Source organism: Eublepharis macularius, chromosome 8 (genome assembly GCF_028583425.1).
Source record: "Eublepharis macularius isolate TG4126 chromosome 8, MPM_Emac_v1.0, whole genome shotgun sequence".
NCBI lineage: Eukaryota > Metazoa > Chordata > Lepidosauria > Squamata > Eublepharidae > Eublepharis > Eublepharis macularius.
The window spans coordinates 4,077,959-4,099,309 of NC_072797.1; the positions used below are offsets into that span (position 1 = coordinate 4,077,959).

General features: G+C 46.4%; 1 protein-coding gene across 1 annotated transcript; it reads left to right on the forward strand.

The window, feature by feature from the left end:
• Window positions 1–2,117: 2,117 nt before the first annotated feature.
• On the forward strand, window positions 2,118–20,941 carry AQP3 (aquaporin 3 (Gill blood group)). Its single transcript, XM_054986787.1, has 6 exons — window positions 2,118–2,329; window positions 10,377–10,503; window positions 12,147–12,284; window positions 14,556–14,674; window positions 16,645–16,862; window positions 18,825–20,941. Exons 1-6 carry the CDS (start codon window positions 2,222–2,224, stop codon window positions 18,991–18,993), a joined length of 879 nt encoding a protein of 292 aa, XP_054842762.1. The 5' UTR covers window positions 2,118–2,221; the 3' UTR covers window positions 18,994–20,941.
• Window positions 20,942–21,351: the final 410 nt, after the last annotated feature.

A 21,351-nucleotide genomic window follows, 5' to 3' on the forward strand; every position in this document is an offset into this window, starting at 1 on the left:
CCGGAAAACCCACAACAACCACTACATAACACTCTCTATTTTTCAAAAAGCAAACTAGTTACCTTTCCTAACAAAAATAGCCCAGATTAAATATAACGTTAAAAAATTGCTGCTGAAACAAGATCTGTTTATAAAGCCATTTTACATAGTCGCTGGAGAGTGCAACAGGTTGAGTGCTTTCAGGACACACGTAACGCCAGTTCTGCAGCAGCTGCACTGGTGTCCCATGGAGTTCCGGATCAGGTTCAAGGTTTTGGTATTAACCTATAAAGCCCTAAACGGACTGGGACCAGCATACCTGAGGGACCGTCTCTTCCCATATACTCCCCAGAAGGTGCTGAGATCAGCCGGTAAGCACCTACAGGTGGTCCCTGGCCCCAGGGAGGCTCGATTGGCCTCAACCAGGGCCAGGGCCTTTTCAGTCCTGGCCCCAACCTGGTGGAACTCTCTGTCTGAGGACACCCGTGCCCGCCAAGATCTTGTCTCCTTCAGGTGGACCTGTAAGACGGAGATGTTCCGCCAGGTTGAGGCCATCAGGGTTTCCACCAAATGAGCCTCTCTCCCAGTCTCCTCTATGTCTGTAGGGGGTATTGACCATCTACCCCCTATATATGAGCAACCACGCATGGTTAAGCCGCACCTCCACCTCCGTCAGATGTTATATGGTTTTTATACGGTGAGCAGGTGTTTTATTAGAAAGCTGTGTGAATTGATTGTGATTTTACCTTGTAGATTTTATCTTCTGTTGTAACCTGCCCTGAGCCCGCTTGTGGGGAGGGCGGGATATCATCATCATCATCAATAATAATAGTAGTAGTAGTAGTAGTAGTAGTAGTAGTAGTAGTAGTAGTAGTAACTTTGGTGGTACACCAGAAGGACTTGGGGATTCTCAAGCTACAGTTTGGCAGGAGCAGGGAAAAGGACCTTATATTCTTGATTCACAGAGGGAGTTTGCAGTTTGTGGGATCTCTGGAGACCATGATAGCCTATCTGCTTTCCTATTCCAAGTATATGGATATGACTGCAGTTGGCTACTCAGTGGTAAACGAAATGCACTCTGCACATGCTCAGAGGTTCTCTAGCACAATCCAACAAACTCCAAGGCCAAGCCCGGGCTCTAAAAAGTGATTCCAGGGTGTAGAAGACTCCAGAGAATCCTAAACTGACTAGCAAAATACAATCTCTCCGAGGAGGAAAAATAATTTCTTGAATGTCTGGGTTTGGCTGTTCTGCTGTTTCATTTTGATGATGCAAAAAATGACACCGGTTTAGACAGGACGTACCACGCTGACTGGAGAAAGGAACAGGCTGGACACTTCTAGCATTTGGTGGGTCTTTGCATCGCATTGAGGGTCAGAATGCTATAGTAATTCGAGTGCTGGACTTGGGTTCAAATTCTGTTCTGCCCATGAAATGCTGTGGAGCCACTCGCTCTCCACCTAGCCTACCTTATTGGGCTGTCGTAGGGAGAAAAAAGCACCGCAGTCAAGCATGCCGCCTTGAGATCTTTGGAAGAAGGCGGGATAGATATAGTGAGGAATGAATGAGATGATATGGATTGTCGTGAATGGAGGCTCTGCCTTTTGCACCAGGAATCCTATCTCCTAATTTCTGGGGTGTGGGAAAGGAAAGACACACATGCTCAGAGGCACTCTGGCGAGTCATCATGTTCCAGGACTGAGCTTGCATTCCCAAACAGGGTCCTCGACTCAAAGGAATCCCAAAGGAGTGTGGCCCTCTGATATCCTTCAATCAAATAAGCTGATGCAGCACTTTTGATTCAGGTGATACAAAAGGGGTTGCCCAGAGCAGCCGGGTGACGGAATCAGGACTTCCCTCCACGCAGTTTAGGATGCTTTATTGACAAATAATTAGAGCGAAGGGCACTTCTGGCCGGCCATTGTACTGAATCAAATTCAACCGGTACACGCCCAAACACCCTCCTTAACTGGGTTGTGGTTTAAGTGTGAGTCATTTAAAAAGAAAAGAGCCAGTAAAACCACTCACTCAGTCTTGCGCTGTCAAGAAAAAAAAAACATAAATTGCACTTGAAGTTAGGCGGAGTCACCGATGGGGAGGTGTTTCAAGGTTCACTCAACATATTTATAGGACGAAGCAAGTCTGAGATCTGATAAAGAGCCACTGCTAGGCAAGAGCTGAAGAGCTGAGAGGGATTCTCTCGTCTGCACACCAAGCCTAGACGGAAAAGCCAGCAGGCATAATGGGCAGGCAGAAGGAGGTTTTGAGTGCTGTCAGCCACCGGCTGAGTATCAGGAATAAACTCCTCCGGCAGGCTCTGGCTGAATGCCTTGGGACTTTGGTGCTGGTGGTAAGTAGACTGGGAACTCTGGTGCAGGGAGAGGGGTTGATTGGGTGGGCAAGGTGGTGGAGCTTTACCAAAATGCTTCTTGGGGGCAAAGTAATATTTGAATGTTGATTTAGAGGAATAGTTTAGGAGGATTTTACGTGATTCATAAATGTTGATACTCATTTCAATCATTTCTGTTGCGCTGGTGCAGGAGAACATGCCTCTTGATTGTGTGACACGAGGCTTTGCCCTGAGATGCTGGGGAGAATAAGGTGTGAAACTTTTCTCCAAGTTGGTGCAGGAATAGGAAAAGTTTTGAGTGACACAGAAGTGTAGCTCAGTCACTGAGTGCTCTGAGTAATCTGAAAGTTTGCCTGCTGCTGCACCAATCAATTTTTTCCCAATGAAAGATAGCACACACCGTTTTTCTCCTTGCCTTGTGCTTTGTCCTCTTTACTGCCCTTCTAGAATTCACATTTATAATGTTTCCAACTGCAAAGACTCAGATTGACTTTTCTTTAATTTTCACAGTCAGATTCTAAGGTACATTTCTCATCTTAAGAACTATCCAGAAGTTTCTTTGCACGTGACACTTTTAGGTACCCATCTGGCTTAAGTGTTCACTTGATGCGCAGTGTGAAGAGATCAAACGTGTTTCCAAAGCTGTGCCCCCATCCAGGAATAATTACTGCTCTTTCTTGAGGTTATACCTGGTGGCGAACTTGCCCTTGCCCTGTGTAACGTGTGAAACTGCCTGCCTACGTGACTTCTTGTTCACAGCTCACCAGGGTTACCTGAATCCAGATCTCAATCTCACAAGCTATGCGCTGGCCCATACTGTCTCCTTGCAAGTAAAAATGCAGGAGATGTCCATAATGAAACATAAGAAAAATGAATTTAAGTTCTTTGCTCTTCTTCTTTACTACTGTAAGAAAAAAAGGGAGATAACAGCTGCTTGGTAGATTGCTCAGTTTGCTAATAAAGAAAGATGAGCTGAAATGGAATGTTTGTATTTATGGGTCTTAAAAGGGTCCTTTTGTGTGTTGAATTTGTGTGTACTGTAGGGTGAGAACCCAGTGGAAAGAGGTAGTCTGAAGGAGTCATTATATGTGCAAGCTTGAGAAGCCGATGTTGCTGTTTTTGTTCGCTGAGTGTGGGGTATGTGCGTGTTCTGGAAGTGGGGAGGGGGGGAAGGCACATGCATCCCACCTTCCCAGTTTGAGTGCTATGATGTCTAAAGAATGGGAGAGCCACCTCTGATTCCTTAACATTTATGGCAAATGCCTATGAGTTTCTCTTTTTGGAGAAAAAAAAAAGACTGAACCAAGTGGCTTCCGGTGTACCTCGAAACTGGCATGCCAGATCTCATCTGGGCACCTAAATAACCTATTCAGTTCATGTAAGACCCAAATGCTTTTGGAATTGAATGGCAATGAACGAGTGCCTGTCAGAATCCAAGCAGGTGTGAGACAACTAGACACCTGGGGTGAACAATCCAAGTGCCACTTACCTCACTGGCTAATGACAGTGGCCCCAATCCCTTGCACAAGCCCGTTGAAGAGAACTTGGCTGGCACAAGCCAGGTACCGCTCCTACTGGCCTGCGACTGAGTGCTCCAAATGGCTTGCATGTACACTGAACCCAGTATATTGTATTTTCCAGGTATTTCTTGAACACCCCTTTCCACTTGAGACCTTAGGTTTTTTTTTTAAGTAGGAGATCCTGAACCCAGATCTTTCATGTCCTGTCTATTTTTGCTCTTTGAGATAAAAGGACTTTCAGGAGGATGAGTCCAGGGAATATACACATTTGCTCAGATTTCAGCTGCAACTGTAATGTTGTAATGCCAGAGAAAGCTCTGTTGAATTTAATCGGGAAGAAGTCAAAATCTGGCCCCTTTTAAGATCCCGTTTCTGAGAAATTCCTCAGCTTCGGGAAAATGTTATGGATGGTGTCAGGCTGAAAGAGCGAAGCCAGACGTGTCCTGCAATCCTTCAACTTCTGCATTAAGAATCCTCCCAGCAAACACCTGTTATGACAAACTGGGGGTGAGCAAGGCGGTTCTTTCTTCGGATGCACCCCCACCTCCCGACAGTTTTTTATCCATAAAAAAGAGCAGTTCAGTTTAGCAGAAGCACGAAATAAACGTAGCGTCCTTGACTGAAGGGTCCCCGCCCGGCAGGGCTGCGATCTTCTTGGCACGTACCCATCCTCCTTGGAAGGGCGGGGTAGCTAAGTACACAACAGCACCTCTGATAAAGCCCGAGCCAAACCTTGTGTGCAAAGGAGCTGCTGATTTCAGCAGTGCCAAACGTTTGGAAGCAACATGGGCACATTTCTCAAGCTTGATACCAAGGAGGAAATCCATGGCCTGGGTGTCCTTCTTATACCTCATGAAGGTATTGGGTGCTGGTGCAGCAGCAGAAAGGGGGAAAAACACCTTCCCTGCACTGTTTTTGCGTAGGGAAAAAAGCTTGGGAGAAAGACAGGAGCTTTTGTCGAAGGCTTTCACGGCCGGAGAACGATGGTTGTTGTGGGTTTTCCGGGCTGTATTGCCGTGGTCTTGGCATTGCAGTTCCTGACGTTTCGCCAGCAGCTGTGGCTGGCATCTTCAGAGGTGTAGCACCAAAAGACAGAGATCTCTCAGTGTCACAGTGTGGAAAAGATGTAGGTCATTTGTATCTACTCCCCCACCCCTCTACCCCTCTACCCCACCCCTCCTGAGTAGATACAATGACCTACATCTTTTCCACACTGTGACACTGAGAGATCTCTGTCTTTTGGTGCTACACCTCTGAAGATGCCAGCCACAGCTGCTGGCGAAACGTCAGGAACTGCAATGCCAAGACCACGGCAATACAGCCCGGAAAACCCACAACAACCACAGGAGCTTTTCTTCCCCAAGTGGCAACTTTCTGAGCCCATTTGCATGCTGTTTTTTTTAAAAAAAATAGAAGCCAGTCCCCATGGTGATGTGTGTCCGCACAGAGCATGGGCTGGTTCCATGGAGAACTCGTAAAAGAAGTAACGTGTAGAGTGACTGTGAGTCCCAGGCAGCCTTAAGTATAAGCAGGCTTCTGGGGAACTGAAAGGCAGATCCCAGCTTCCCAGATGCAAGTTTTCAGGTTCTCTTTCAGCCCCCCCTTCTTTGAGTCCCCCACCCCTACAGATTAATCCTTATTCCAGCTGCCAAAACTGGGATCCTAACAGAAAAGCACTGAGGTGCGAGAGGGTTCACAAAGACTTTTCCTGACATCGTCCTTCTCCAAAGCCCTCCATGACCTTGCTTTTCCACTGGGGATAGGGTGAGTTAGGAGTCTCTGGTATCTGTATCGGCCAGGGCACGCTTGTGGGGATTCCTTGGCATGCTGTAGCCAGCTGTGAGTTTGGAGCACTTAGCTGTGAGTTAATTCTCACTTTGTGTGGTTGCAGCATTGTATGGTCCATGTTCTTCTTCCTGGTGTCCTTGCCATGGCCAATAAGCTACTGGTGCAGTCTTCTCCCTGACGTAGTTCTCCCTGACGTACTTCTCCCTGATGTACTTCGTCTTTCTTTATATCTGTTTTGCATTGGTGAAATGTGCTTGGTAGTTTGCTTCTTTGGTGGAAGCCTGCAACTTCTGATGTTACATTTGTGCAAAGGCCTGTGGTGTGGTTGGCTCGCCTTGCCAAATGCTCCTCTTTGTTCTCTGATGAGCATGTTCTGCTTTGGAGGGAGAAGCAGGAAAGACCCAGTCTGGAAGTCATTGAGTTTTAAGCCTCTTAATCTTATACTTCCTTTGCTGCAATGTCCAGCTCTTCCTTCATAACAGCATCTGGGAGGAAGAGAGGAAGGGGAAGAAAGAGGACCTGGAATCTTCCATCTGGGAAGCTAGGATCGGCCTTTCGTTTCCCCTGCTTGTGGCGAAGGCCGCCTGGGATTGCTTTCCAAATGCAGAGGATATAGGACGCTTCCCAAACCTGTTCATCCTCTTTGTGTCAATATAGCTATTGGCAAAGACAGCGCCAGGCTTGGAGAGCCTTTTAGGGCACTTAGCATGATCCCAGAGAGATAAATGCGGGATCAAATTAAAGACTTGAGCATGCAGATTTGGAGACGATAATGGTGTTTCCCAATTTGCCGTCTCAAACAGGTACGCTATGCAAAAAAGGCAGCAGCCCCAAACTTAACACAGGCTCTGGCGGATTGAAACGAGCAGTTCTCAGTCATCGACTGCAGAAGTTGTTGATCCGCACCCAGATCACTAGGGAGTTAAGCAGAACTCTCAGGACACTAGACAGCAACTTGAATTCAACACGATTGGGGCAAGGCAAGAGCACGTCCCTGTGGGACTTTGCACTCAGCATCTTTTTTGAACTGGGTGAGCCCCCCGCCCTGTGCAAAGCAGCAACAGGCTCCTCTTCTCCTGTGCAGCCTTGCTGTCACCAAATGACCACCTAAGGAAGGCATTAAAGGAGTTATAATGGCGCACCTACCCAGATTGCCTGAACGATTTATCTGTCGTTGCTGGCAAGGAGGAAAAAAAGCTCTTGTTTTTAGGATCTTAGCATTTTTACACCCCATTTAAAATGAAAGACCCCTTCAGTAGATATGAGCGCATTTCGAGGCAAGAGCTTTGAACTCGGATTCTCTCACATGCCAGCCGTTGTGGGTCCTTTGCTGTTGAATCGGGCTGTTTCTGATAAATCGCCCGTCGGACTGTTCTCGGCATGCTGGATTAACTGGTATTTGCCGTTGTTTAGACATTAGAACAAAGAAGGGCTGTGAAGAGAGTTTCCTTAATCACTCATCAAACAGGGCACCTCTGATGAAAGGCTGCCATACATCTAAAACACACACATATAGACACCTAGGGTTGCCAAACTCCAGGTGACAACTGATTGCCGGACAACAGAGATCAGTTCTCCTGGAGAAAATGGCTGCTTTGGAGGGTGGATTCTAGGGCATTATACCCCGCTAGATACCTTCTCTACCCAAACCCCACCCTTCCCGGGCTCCACCTCCAAATATCCAGGAATTTCCCAACTCCGATCGGCAACCCTTGGTAACTGTGACAACATTTACCAGCCTGCCATGATGGGAGCTGGGACTACCACACAATAGGAGCATAACACATCCTCGAGCTTTTTGTCTGCCTCGGAGGATGGATTAGAGTTGACCAGCACACATTAAAGGTAGCTTATGGGGAGATGGGTCAAGCTGACCCATAAGGACCAATTCATTGGGAAGTTCTCCTGCCTACGCCCCATTGAAATGAATGGGCGATGGACTGTGTCCCGTATTAACTGACGGACTGTGTCCCGTATTAACTGACGGACTGTGTCCCGTATTAACTGACGGGCTGCGGCCCGTATTAACTGACGGACTGCGGCCCGTATTAACTGACGGACTGCGTCCCATATTAACTAGTGGCTGCTCCCGGGATTTTCCCAGGTCCAAATGTCCTCAGCTAGCCCATTGTTGGGGGCTCAGGTTTCTTTTTCCCAGTGCCTCCTCAAGCTTGATAAATGTGTTGTTCAGAAATAGTGCTTCCAGTCAACTTGCTCGGCAGCTTTGAATCAATTCCTGGGTGCTGTGGTCACCTCAGTTTACAAAAGCCAGCCTGCTTGGAGCCTGGTCAGTTCGACCTCCCTCGCAGGGAAGTTGTCACTCCAGACGATAACATGCTTCTTGGTTTAGCGCCACAGAGAGCTGCCTGCAGGTTCCTTTCTCTTTCTCCCTGTGATTCGTATTTGTTTAAAGTTCAAGGACAAACAAAACCAGCCAGAACCTTTTGTCCTCCATGACAAGGTGTGAAAGGGTTTGTGGGCTGATGGCTGGGATGGGGGCAGGGGTGGGGGGACGAAGACTAATTGCAGAACAAATAGAGCCAGGTTGATGCAGTGTTTTGCCTGGGCGAGAAGGAGCCCTTTTCCAGACGCTGACTTATAACCCCTCCGTGATTCAGAGAAGTCAGCTTGTTGGAAAAATAAATCAAAACTTTGCCCCAGAGTAATCCCAGTCACATACTAGGAAGTCAGTTTGGGCAGGCCTAGGGTTGCCAGCCTCCAGGTGGGGACTGGAGATGTCCTGGAATTACAACTGATCTCTAGATGATAGAGAACAGTTCCCCTGGAGGAAATGGTTGCTGTAGAGGGTGGACTCGAGGGCATTATACCTGCTGAGTTCCCTTCTCACCCCCTAACATACCTCTCCCAGGCTCCACCCTGCAAATCTCCAGGAATTTCTCAACCCAGAGTTGGCAACCCTGTGTCTGCATAATGTAGTCTGATCCTGAGGCAGGCTTGCCAACTCCAGAACAGGAAATTCCTGGAGATTTTGGGGGGTGGGAGGGCGGGGTTTGGAGAGGGAAAGGACTTCAGCAAGGCGTAATCCAATAAAGTCCACCCTTCAAAGCGGCCATTTTTTGCGAGGGGAATTGATCTCTGTAGTCTGGAGATCAGTTGTCATTCCAAGAAATCTCCAGTCCCCACCTGGAGACTGGCAACCCTGTCCTACGGGAGAGAGGCAAATGATCCTGCCAGGCGCTGATGACATCTCAGGGTCAAGCTACAAGTGACGCCTGACACAGGTTGGCCACTTGTCAGCTTCCCTCAAGTTTTGATGGGAAATGTAGGCGTCCTGGTCTTGCAGCTTGGCTCTCCGGCTTCAGCAAGGTATAATCCAATGAAGTCCACCCTTCAAAGCGGCCATTTTTTGGCTGGTCTTGCAGCTTGGCTCTCTGGCTGCTGTCCAATGGACTTTTCAACTGTCACTCGTCCAACATTCCATCAAGCTGCCTACATTTCCCATCAAAACTTGAGGGAAGCTGACAAGTGGCCAACCTGTGTCAGGCATCACTTGTAGCTTGGCCCTGAGCTGGAAACCCAGTACTCTGCCTTTGTGGGTCTGGTCTCACCAGCCACACTTTGCAAGTATATTCTTTGAAGCTGCCACAAGGGCCAGAAACTTGCTTTTTTAAGAAAGAAAGAAAGAAAGAAAGAAAGAAAGAAAGAAAGAAAGAAAGAAAGAAAGAAAGAAAGAAAGAAAGAAAGAAAGAAAGAAAGAAAGAAAGTAAAGCAGAGCTATTTAGGAAGATGACCTCTGCAGGAAGCTAACCGCTTGTGAGTCTCAAGGCTGTCAAACAGCAGTGGCTTGATTGCTGACAGTTGCCCACTGGATTGCAATCAGTCGCATCCTGTACTTTTTCTGCAGTTGTGCGGAATTGCAGCATCCGTAGCCTAGCTGAAATTCTACTTACAAGTATTTTAATGAAGAAGAAATGGCCGGTGTGTGCGTGTGCGTATGTGTTCAATCTCCCATAATTATTTATTTATTTGCTCCATTTATACCGCACCATTCCCGCTGGGGACCCAATGCAGCAGACCTCATCCTCCTCTCCTCTATTGAATCCTCAAAACAACCCTGTGGGGTAGGTTAGGCTGAGAGGGTGTGACTGGCTCAAGGTCACCCAGTGAGCTTCAAATGCAGGGTTGGGATTCGAACCTAGGTCTTCCAGATCCTAGCCCACTATACTCTACTCACTATACCACATGGGGTTGGTAATGGCACTGGTTTCCAGCCAATCAGCCCTGTGCACAGTTAGCTTTGACTGTTTCTCCTAAGGACAACTCAGAGAGAAGACTGTATGTTTAAAGAAAATGCAGTGAGTGTCCTTCAAGTTACATCTGTCTGTTCATATCCTTAAAAAATTTCAAGGCATTAGTTGTTATAGATTTTCCGGGCTGTACAGCCGTAGTCTTGGCAATACAGCCCAGAAAATCTACAACAACTAACGTTCTCCAGCCGTGAAAGCTTTCGACAATATTTCAAGGCATCTTAAGGTAAAGGAGAGGAAATATTTGGTAGGTGCAATAAAATGGAAATTAACCCCTGCTCCAATCAGAGGAATCCATTGAGCTGGATTTAACAACCATCTTTCCCCTGCATCTGACGAAGAGAGCTGTGGTTCTTGAAAGCTTATGCTATAATAAAGTTGGTTAGTCTTTAAGGTGCTACTGGACTCTTTACTATTTTGCTACTACAGACTAACACAGCTAATTCCTCTGCATCATTTCCTTGTTTCCAGTTGTTCGGCTGTGGCTCAGTGGCTCAGATTGTGCTCAGCAGACAGACCCACGGGACGTTCCTGACAGTCAATTTGGCTTTCGGCTTTGCTGTCACACTGGGAATTCTGATCGCCGGACAGATCTCCGGTATGGACGGGGATCTTTGGGCCTGCCTTCCACCATGTGCATGTAGGAGTGGCCTCACTAGGGTGGCCAACTCCTGGTTGGGGAATTCATAGAGATTTGAGGGTGGAGCCTGGGGAGGGCGGGGTTTGGAAGGGGAGGGACCACAGTGGGGTATAAAGCCTTAGAATCCACCTTCCAAAGCAGCCATTTTCTCCATGGAAACTGATCTATTTAGTCGGAAGATCAGTTGTAATATTGGGAGATCTCCAGGTCCCACCTTACCGTGGAGTAAATATCCCCTGAGTAAATTTCAAATGGACAGTACTCACATACTAAGAGCCAAGCTACAAGTGACGCCTGACACCGGTCGGACCCTTCTCAGCTTCCCTCAAGTTTTGATGGGAAATATAGGCGTCCTGGTTTTACAGCTTGGCTCTCCATTACAGCTGCAAGACCAGGATGCCTACATTTCCCATCAAAACTTGAGGGAAGCTGACAAGTGTCCAACCTGTGTCAGGCGTCACTTGTAGCTTGGGAGGGCCCTTTTCGGGCTGCAGCCCTGGGTATGCTTTCCCAGGAGGAATCTTTGCCAGACTTTCAAGTCAAATGTAATTATTTTATTGCAAAATTTGTGATAAACCACACAATCAGCCTACAGTTTATTTATATTTTTAAATGTTGTTTATCGTTCACCTCTGAGACCCAAGGTGGATCACACAGTGTAAATCCATACAAGCAACAGGATACCGGGTCGCTACTGCATTCTTAATATGCCATGTTAAATTGCTGATGCTTTGTTTCATCATAGGTTCGACTCTATCAGATTTCTGCAATATTCAAATTTCTGCAATCTGTACTGATTGCATTGTTTATTGAATGTCTCAGCTGTAACTTGCTTTGACTGACATTGTGTCAGTCAAATAATGGACACAAACAGACAGACAGACAGATAGACAGGCAGACAGGCAGAACATCAAATAAGTAGTCCAATGGGATTTGGATTGCAGAAACCTGAAAAGAGAGCTGAAACAAAGCAAACGTACTTACAGAAGATGTGTTAAGCAATGCAGAAATTACATAGTAGGTTCATACTTACTGCAACAGATTGTACGTTCAAGGGGGTCTCCAAGGTGCTTATGCTATTAAAATATAAAATCACCGATACAATTACAAAATGGTAAGCTGATTATGCACCCAAAATTTGTTCTAAAAAAGAATATGCTCTATAATAATTAAAAGGCCATTTTCAGTGCACTTGAATTGCTTTTGTGAACTCATTGCCAACTAGGAACTGCTCGCTAGCCATAGGAAGGTTGATGCGGGGTCCTTCACTACAGCTATATGATTTGGGCTCTTGCAAGTAGGGCTGTGTGCAATTTGCTGAGTGCTGAAAAGCCACAAAGCGTGGGATCGCCCGTAGATCGATTCAAATGCCAAAACCCAGGTCTTGCATTAACTTGGCACAACTTGCTCCCCTTTCCTTTGTCCTTAGACTTTGCCCAGTTTAATTGTGCCATCTGATCTCCTAGTGAGTTGGCACTTCGACCGTTGAAGATTGTGTTGCCTACACAATCTGGTCTCTCCTGCTTACGTGAACAAATGCACACAAAGTGTTTTTTCTTCTTATGGGCAAGTAAATACCCTAACGCTGAAATGTTTTGCAGGTGGCCACTTGAATCCAGCCGTCACCTTTGCAATGTGCTTTATGGCTCGGGAACCTTGGATAAAATTGCCAGTATATGCTATAGCACAAACCCTCGGAGCATTCTTGGGAGCTGGCATTGTTTTCGGCTTGTACTATGGTAAGCACGTGTGCTGACTGTATCTTTGTGGGCCTCTTACTCCAAAGCACTGTCTTTCAGATCTCAAAGTGAGCTTGGGAAGGTCACGTTTTCTGTCTACACCACAGCAATTTCCTGTTGGAGGGGACAGAACGTCACTCAGCAAATCTCTCTCTCTCTCTCTCTCTCACACACACACACACACGCACGCACACACACACACGGGTTTGCCAGATCCAGGTTGGGAAATTCCTGGAGATTTTGGAGGTGGAGCTTATAGAGGGTGGGTTTAGGGGAGGGGCCTCAGCAGGGTATAATGCCATAGAGTTCACCATTCAAAGCAGCCATTTTCTTCAGTGGAACTGATCTCTGTGACCTGGAGATCCATTGTAATTTTGGGAGATCTCCAGACAGACAGACACAGACACACACAGAGACACACACACACACACAGAGGTAGGATCAAGACCTTGAGCCCAGTGGGAAATTTTCCTGTGCAGGCACCATGGAAAGGAATTGAGTTGTTGTGCACTTTGTCTGAATTATTTCCCATGGGGTTGTACTGAGTTGCCTCAAGGGACAAGCCACTTTAATCCACGTTATAAGAATGGGAGCTTGGAACAGGGGATTCTACCGGGTAGATTGGACCCAGCTTGTCTCTATAACCCTCACATGGGTGGAGACTTATCTCAGGCAAGCGGCAGAGGAACAGAAATACAGCAGTGTTATCAATGATTAGCACACCCTACAAACATATACCTACTCACAATTTCCACCCACCAAGTATTTACATTTGCTGGTACCTTTTGATGGGGATTATTAGCTGAAAGATCCTATTAATGGTCCCTCATTAAGGGGCCTCGGCCAATGTGAAACCGTGTTTTTCAGTGCCTTGGAAGGTGCTTGGATATTACAGCCACCATAAACTCACCCAGGGTGCCCTTTCCTCAGGATGAGAGCAGATAAACGTTAACTCTAAGACTCCATAGACTTCATGGAGACCAACGTGAGGCAGAAATTGCACAGTGTTTTAAGGCAGGTTCTTCATAACCTAATGAGACCGTCACTAGAAGACTCCACTCCCCAGAGATGATAATCACATATCTATCATATATCATATGTGTCGGATTGTTGCATCATCTTGGAACTGATTACAGTCTGTTAAGATACCCTTAGGGTGGTTGGCTGGGGGTGTGAACTGACTTGCCAACCAAGAACAATGTTATACCTGAGGCTTGCAATCAGCACAAAATACAGGATTCCCTCTCCTGCTCATAAATTAGTTTAGGACTGATTTCTCCATGGTAGCCACAGCTGTGGTTGCTGACAAACCTCTGGGAGGAATTGGGGAGCAGGGACACGTGTGCCAGCATGCGCCGGTGCATGGTGTCACTTCTGGTACCAAACCGAAAGTGACATCATTATATTGGGGTGATGCTCTAGGACTTAAATATATTTAATTTGGGCTGTACTGAGTAGTATCTTGCCATTCCACTCAACTAAATGTGGAAGCTTTCCTTCAGCACCAAGAGCCATTCCCTGGAAGAAGTGCTACTGGAGGGGGAGACCCTGAGGTTGGAGGAAGTCTCCTTAGTGCAGAAAAATATAACAACAACAACAACAATAATAATAACATTCGATTTATATACCGCCCTTCAGGACAACTTAATGCCCATTCAGAGCGGTTTACAAAGTATATTATTATTATCCCCGCAACAAACCCGCAAGTCTCCAAACTTTTTGAACCTGCACACCTGACACAGCATGGTGGGTGCAGACATGAAATTAATGATAATAATAATATTTGATTTATATATCACCCTTCAGGACAACTTAGCACCCACTTAGGGCCAAGCTACACATGACGAATGACACTTGAACGGCAAGTGGATTGAGTGGAGGGCAAGTGAACAGGGAGAAATACACTTGCTGTTCAAGTGTCATTCGTCATGTGTAGCTTGGCCCTTAGAGACGTTTACAAAGTATGTTATTATTATCCCCACAACAATCACCCTTTGATAAGGGTGGGGCTGAGAGAGCTCCAGAGACCCCTGACTAGCCTAAGGTCACCCAGCTGGCTTCAAGTGGAGGAGCGGGGAATCAAACCTGGCTCTCCAGATTAGAATCCTGTGCTCTTAACCACTACACCAAACTGTGCTGTATTTAGTTCGGCCAAGTGGCCGGATACAGCCCACATTGTCCCATGTCATATTAAGCTCTCCTGTTGGAGGTTCAGGGCAAAAACAGGGTGGCGAAGCTCTTACCCAGCTCATGCTTTGTTCCCTTTCCTAGATGCCATCTGGGCCTTTGGTGGGAACCAGCTGTTCGTCACAGGTGACAATGGCACAGCCGGGATTTTTGCCACTTACCCATCAAATCACTTGAACTCCGTGAATGGATTTTTTGACCAGGTAAGTGGCCGAGGGAAGGTGCCAGGCCTTTCAAAACAATCATTTACTCTGAGCGGTTCACGAGGCTCGCTTTCAAATGGTTTGTATTGTGGGCCTTTTCATTTGAGAGTTTGTAAGGTTTGGAAATCTTCGAGGGATCATTTTTTAAACCGCAAGCCACTTTAATCTCAGGAGGAACTTGCTTCTTTTCGGGAAACCACTTGGCTTCCAACAATCTGCTTCCTTTGGTTTATCCCAAGAGTCAATTTGGATATGGTGCAACCGGCTGGTGTTTCCATATCTTGCACTTCTCTGTTTTACCCTAATTGCCCTTTAGGCGACATGCACACTCTATTGAGGCAAGAGTCTTCAAGCACAATGGGTGCGATCTATTGTGAAGCTTACTGCTAGTGCCGACTCCGGGTTAGGAAACTCCTGGAGATTTGTGTGTGTGTGTAAGCCTGAAAAGGGCAGGGTTTGGGGAGCTGAGGGCCCTCAGTGGGGTATAATGCCGTAGAGCAAATCCTCCAAAGCAGCTGTTCTCTGCTGTATAGTCGTAGAATCCTAGGGTTGGAAGGGACCTCTAGGGTCATCTAATCTAACCCCCTGCACAATGCAGGAAATTCACAAAACCTCCCTCCACACACACCCAGTGATCCTTACTCCATGCCCAGAAGATAGAGATCAGCTGTAATTCCGGGAGATCTCTAGTTCCCCCATCCACTGCACTATGTCTTGGAGCTGTAATTTCTGGAACTGATTGAGGGAGATTGTTCCCATGGTCTGTCCAGGTCCCAACGCTATATAATGACGGCATTCTGACCAGTGTTCTATTTATTGCATAGTGTTTATTTCAAGTTTTAATACTTTGAGTCCATTTTAAACCCTTGGCACACATCACTGCAGCCTTCCTCCTCGCTTTCCCTTCCCATGCCTTTCTTCCCTCCTCTTTCCCCCCTTCTCGCTAGAGGAGTGATCTTGTTAGTCCATAGAATCCCGCCCCCCGCAAATTATCCAGTGCCCCGGCCTCTGCATCTCATAATGTAAGAGTTTTTATTCAGGCTAATCTTCAGTGTTTAAATTAAATGTGGATTAAACATTCCAAGCTTGAGGAGTATTTTACCGCCTTTGTTTGTACTCAGAACGTCATTGTGCAGCCAAAGCATTGGGGTAGGAAGGGCTAAAGAGCAAACCTCTTCCTATACTGCTAAAAAGCGATGCCAGTTCTGTTATATCCCTTTGCAAAACCAAACCCAACCCTAACATGCTGTTTAGAAATAAACTTCCAGGAGAAAATTCCTGGAAGTGTATTGTGTGATGTTGTCAACCGTAAATCGTAGAATCATAGAATCATAGAGTTGGAAGGGGCCATACAGACCATCTAGTCCAACCCCTTGCTGACACTGCTAATAGATTGGCCCAACAAAGGGCAGGAGCACGCCCACGGCTAGAGCGATGATGTCACTTCAGGAAGTGATGTCATCACGCCCTGTCAAGAGCCTGCTCAGTGTGGGCTTTCCCGGGTTGCTTGCAAGTGTCAGGTGATTGCCAAGGGGTTTGCCATTCTCCACTGATCACCAGCAATCGGTGGGTATCCGGGCAGATCCCCGGGAGATTGCTTACTATCAGCGGGCAACTGGTAAGCTTTGCCCTGATAGGTAAATGAAACCTCCATGACCAGAGAATTTTCTTTCTGAATACTAGAAGGAGGGAACAAACAGCATGGAAGTAGTTTTCATGCCCTGCTGGTGAACTTCCCATCTGGTTGGATGGGAAAAAAAATACTGGCCTTGATCCAGGCAGATCGGTTTTAAAATCTTGAAAAGTAAATTAAAATTGACTCAGGAGGGGCTTTCTGAAAAGACAACAGGGTGATTCTTAAGGTTAATAGGATTATTTTGTGTTTAACTAATGCAAAAAAGTTCAACGCAGGGAACTAGTTTTTAAGGAATAAAATCAGACGTTCCTCTCTCCTTCCTCCCTCCTCTCAGTTTATTGGCACAGCAGCCCTGCTTGTTTGTGTCTTGGCAATTGTGGACCCTCACAACAATGCAGTTCCCAAAGGTTTGGAGGCATTCACTGTCGGCTTTGTCATCTTGGTGATTGGAACTTCTATGGGCTTCAACTCTGGATATGCTGTCAACCCAGCCCGAGACTTTGGGCCTCGTCTTTTCACAGCCATCGCTGGTTGGGGCTCGGAAGTTTTCACGTAAGTGGTATTATTCTCTGTGCGGCGCTCCCAAGAAAATGCCTCTGACAGGAGTACGTGTTTGTGTTTATGTTCAGTTGAGTTTACATTCAGACTTTATCATCATTCGGGAAATTTGACAGTTGGCTCTGTTCATTTAATCAGCCTATTGGGAAAGAGAACCTCTGCTATTAGAGCTGCTCCAAAGTCTTCTATATATTTTGAGACAATTAACTAGTGACTTAGACAGTGGTGATGGTGGGGGGCAGGTTGGCATGCCATTTAAGAAGGAAAAAGGCAGTGCAGATGTGAAGAACAGAACTGTCTCCTGGGCTGTTTCCACACGGCTTCCCTCTCTTCATAATGTCCCGGTAGATCGCGCAAAAAACGCGGAAGATCGCATTTTCTTGCACGAGATTTGCGCAATGTCACGTGATGTTCAAATCTCGCGCGAGGAAATGCTATCTTCTGCGTTTTTTGCGTGATCTACTGGGACATTACGAAGAGAGGGGAGCCGTGTGGAAACGGCCCTGGTCTGTCTCTCTAACTTTTGTTCCCCAGATGGATCTTTGATAACAGAAATGAGCTTGGCTGAGAGCAAAGTCTGAAATCTTCTCAGTTGTTTTTTCCCTGAAACTGCAGCAATTCAGAGAAAGGAGAATAAATGGTGGAGCTGTAAGGTTCATTTCAAGACACAACTCTGTGCTATGCCTTGGTGTTATCACAGGACAGTTCATTGTAAACAAGCCCTCAGATGACCCCATGAGAGACACTTTCAAGAGCAAGGGAATCTATGGAGCTCCTTCTTCTTGCTTCTTCCTGATGGAGAATTGTGTTCCTCCAGGAATTAGAACTGAACCGCATATCCAAAACATCTGATAGCTGAATTAAAATTGAAGCCTCCTCCCCGTTTTATTTTTATGGTTAAGAATTACGGTTGGGAAGTATCTGCCCTTGGAAGAATCTAGCCACTGTGTTCCTGCATGAGTCCCTGGTCTGGAGGCAATTTTGCTGCCTCTTTAAATACAGAGAGATTGATTGAATGTTCCAACCTTTCCGAGCCTGCGGGCAACTTGTAGTTCTGACACAAGGTGATGGACGCAACCACAAAATGGCTATTGTAGGAGGTGGAGTTGACCATAAAATGGCTGCCACCGGAGGCAGAGCCATACACAAATAGGAAGCCAAAGTGCAGGGAGGTGAGGGGCAACTGAAAAAATACACTAGGATAAAGGAGTGAGAGGATAAAGCCAACACTGTGGTGGCAGCTGCCACGGAAATAACATGACTTCAATCTGCCCAGCTGATTGGATCGCCAATGGCTAATCAGAAGCCCTGCTGGGCAAGAATCCCCCTGGCCTCACCCACTTTCTAAAAACACTTGGTGGGTGGCAGGAATGATATTGGTGGGTGCCATGGGAACCCTGATCTAATACACTTTGATGCCAGCCTTCGTCCCAGGAGCTCCACAAGTACGGTCTCCTTTCCTCATTTTAGTCTTGCAACAATGCTGGGAGGTAGGTGAGGCTTAGGGCCAAGCTACACATGATGAAAGACACTTGCCTGGCAAGTGGATTGAGTGGAGGGCAAGTGAACAGGGAGAAATACACTTGCCATTCAAGTGTCATTTGTCACTTGTAGCTTGGCCCTGAGAGAAAGAGAGAGGGAGGTTGCTCATAAGCTTCGTGCCAGAGGGGGGATTTGAACTCAGGTCTCTCATCAGATCTCAGAAGCTAAGCCGGGTCAACCTTGGTTAGTAATTGGAAGGGAGCCCTCCAATGAAGATCAGGGTTGCAGAGGCAGGCAATGGCAAACCACCTCTGTAAGTCTCTTGCCATGAAAACTCCACCAGGCGTCGCCATAAGTCAGCACTGACTTGAGGGCACTCTCCACCACCACCCTTAGATCATAGGCCAACACCCTAACCACTAGACCACACTGGTATATTTAATCTCCTCATCTCTAAATGCTTTCATTTTACAGGAGTGGCCGGCAGTGGTGGTGGGTGCCCATCATCGCTCCTTTCCTCGGCTCCATTGCTGGTGTAGGAGTCTATCAGTTGATGATTGGCTGCCACGATGAGCCACCTCTCGAAGTGCACGACGAGGAATCCGTCAAGCTATCCAACGTGAAGCAGCGGGACAACGTTTGAAGCGGCCCCGGAAAGCGACTGTTTCTCTGTGTGCAGATGGACTGTTTTTTTGAAAAAAGAACTCTATTAATAGGACTGCAATAACCAAAGAAAAGCAAGAGGAAAACAACCCACAAGGAATCCCATCTCTGACTTTTCCCCTTCTCCCTTCCTAGTTTCTTCAAATGTCCCTGAGGAATTTGTTTTAGAAAGTTGCTTACAAGCCCAACCGTGCCACGTTGTGCCTGCAGCGGGTACCAGTGTTGCAAAGGGGTTAGCACATAGGACTGTGCCTTAATCCAAAGCCATTGTTTGGCTTTAACCTCTTTAATGGCCATTTTCCTTCTATGGCAGGATGTAGGCTCAAACAATTTAGATTTTCCTTTGTAAATAGATCTGGGGCCACCGGGCAAGTTAAGGAGAGAATGAGTAGCCACGCTGCCTGTTACTTTGTGGGCCAAATCCACTCCTAGAGTCACTTGAGTCTCATCTCCCTCAGGACTGAGTTTGTTCCAGTAATATTTGAATGGATGTGATGAATTGTAGCCCACCATAGTCCATCTTTCCCTCAGAATAAGCTACCACGAGGGAAAGAATTCAATGACAGACGATTCAGGGGAGATTTCAGGATTTGTAGGAATGACTGTTGCAAAAAATATTGAAGAACTTCGTTCAGGATCAAGTGGCAATTTGGGGTGTGTTTCAGGCCTACGACAGTATCAACTTTTGTAAATATAAAGGAGGAATATATATCTGTATACGTATACTATGTGCTGTTACATGCTGTCACAGCATTTCGCTTTTGATTACCTTGTGCATATGTGAGGGAAAGCGTATGTGTGTTTCATCCTTGCTTTGGTCTTGGCTTGTTTTTTTAAAAATATGCATATTGTAGACCACTGATTTGTTACTTCTAAGTTGCATTCGTGCCAGCTGGGCCACAATCTTACAGAATTAAAAGTGTTGGAAACCAACAAACTTCAACGCTTTTATTTTTGCATTGGATTGCGGCCTGGTGCTTTAACGGAAAAGTTTGCTTTTCGTCACCCTAAGCGTTAATTTGGGTAATACAGCAGCTATTGTACAAACATACAACAGAAAATCTTCCTTTGGAGGAATCAGCATCCCAGGATGGTTGGTGCATGGAAGGCAGTATAACCCCCCCACCCCAGGAATGGTAAAACAGATGATTGTGTGTCGTCTTCAAAAGGGTTCCTGTTGGGTTCCGTTGCATTTGGACTCTCATTTTGGATCTGTAGTTGGACCCCACATATTATACAACAAAGATTGTTAAAGTTGTTTTTACTGTTACCTTGACTATTTCATGATATCCCTCAGCTCGGGTGCACCCCCAGAAAATATCAAGAGTGTGGAAGAAGAACTACATGCTGAAATGTAGCTGGTGGATACTGAAGGAGTCCCACGGCTACACAGTTGATCAGCTGTGGTTTCAAAGTAGGGCCACGTCTCGCTGGTGGGAAATCTTACCAAGGGATTATGAACCTGCCTTTTGCTAAAGATCAGCAGTGCGTCGAGCTGGGTTTCATCTCATCTAGCAGGCAGTGGCTTTCCAGGGTCTCAGGAAGGGAAAGTGGTTTGCACTTGTTCCTGGAGAAGTTTTAAAATTGGGATACCTCAAATTGTCAAGTTTTCAGGCAGCCCATCTGTTTCTGGTGCCACCCAAACCACTTGACCACAGGGTCACTATGTGCAAGTCTGCTTGGCACTTCCGTTGTGGTTCACGGGGACTGATCCCAGCAATTCCACCCCCTTCAAACTTCATGTTAATCAAATCATCCTCTGAGATGAATTAATATGTACAGTTAGGATGGGAGAGGGTTTTTCTGCCCCTACAATCAAAATCCTCGTATGTATGAATTTTCTAAAGACGTATGACACCCACATTCCATGTAGATCCTACGACATTTGTAATATGTTTTAATTTTTTTAAATAAATAAATAAACACCATCCTGGTCTCCAGGGTTTGTTCTTTGTCTACCTGCTCGTAATAATGTCGACAGTGTTCATATTCCATGTCAGTTTCTAAAACGCCAATTTAATACATTCCTCTAAGCAAATATGTAGCCTTGCAAATTTAACCAAAGGAATCTTCAAGACAATTTGCGTTATGCATTAAATTCAGCAACTGTACACGGAATAGGGGGCCAGCTCCAGGTCGGGAAATTCTTGGAGATTTGGGGGTGGAGTCTGGAGAGGGAGGAGTTTGGGATAGGGAGGGACCTCAGTGGGGTATAATGCCATAAAGCCAACCCTCCAAAGCAGCCATTTTCTCCAGGGGAACTGATCTTTGTCTCCTGAAGATCAGCTGAAATTCAGGGAAATCTCCAGCCACTACTTGGAGGCTAGCAGAGAAAAGC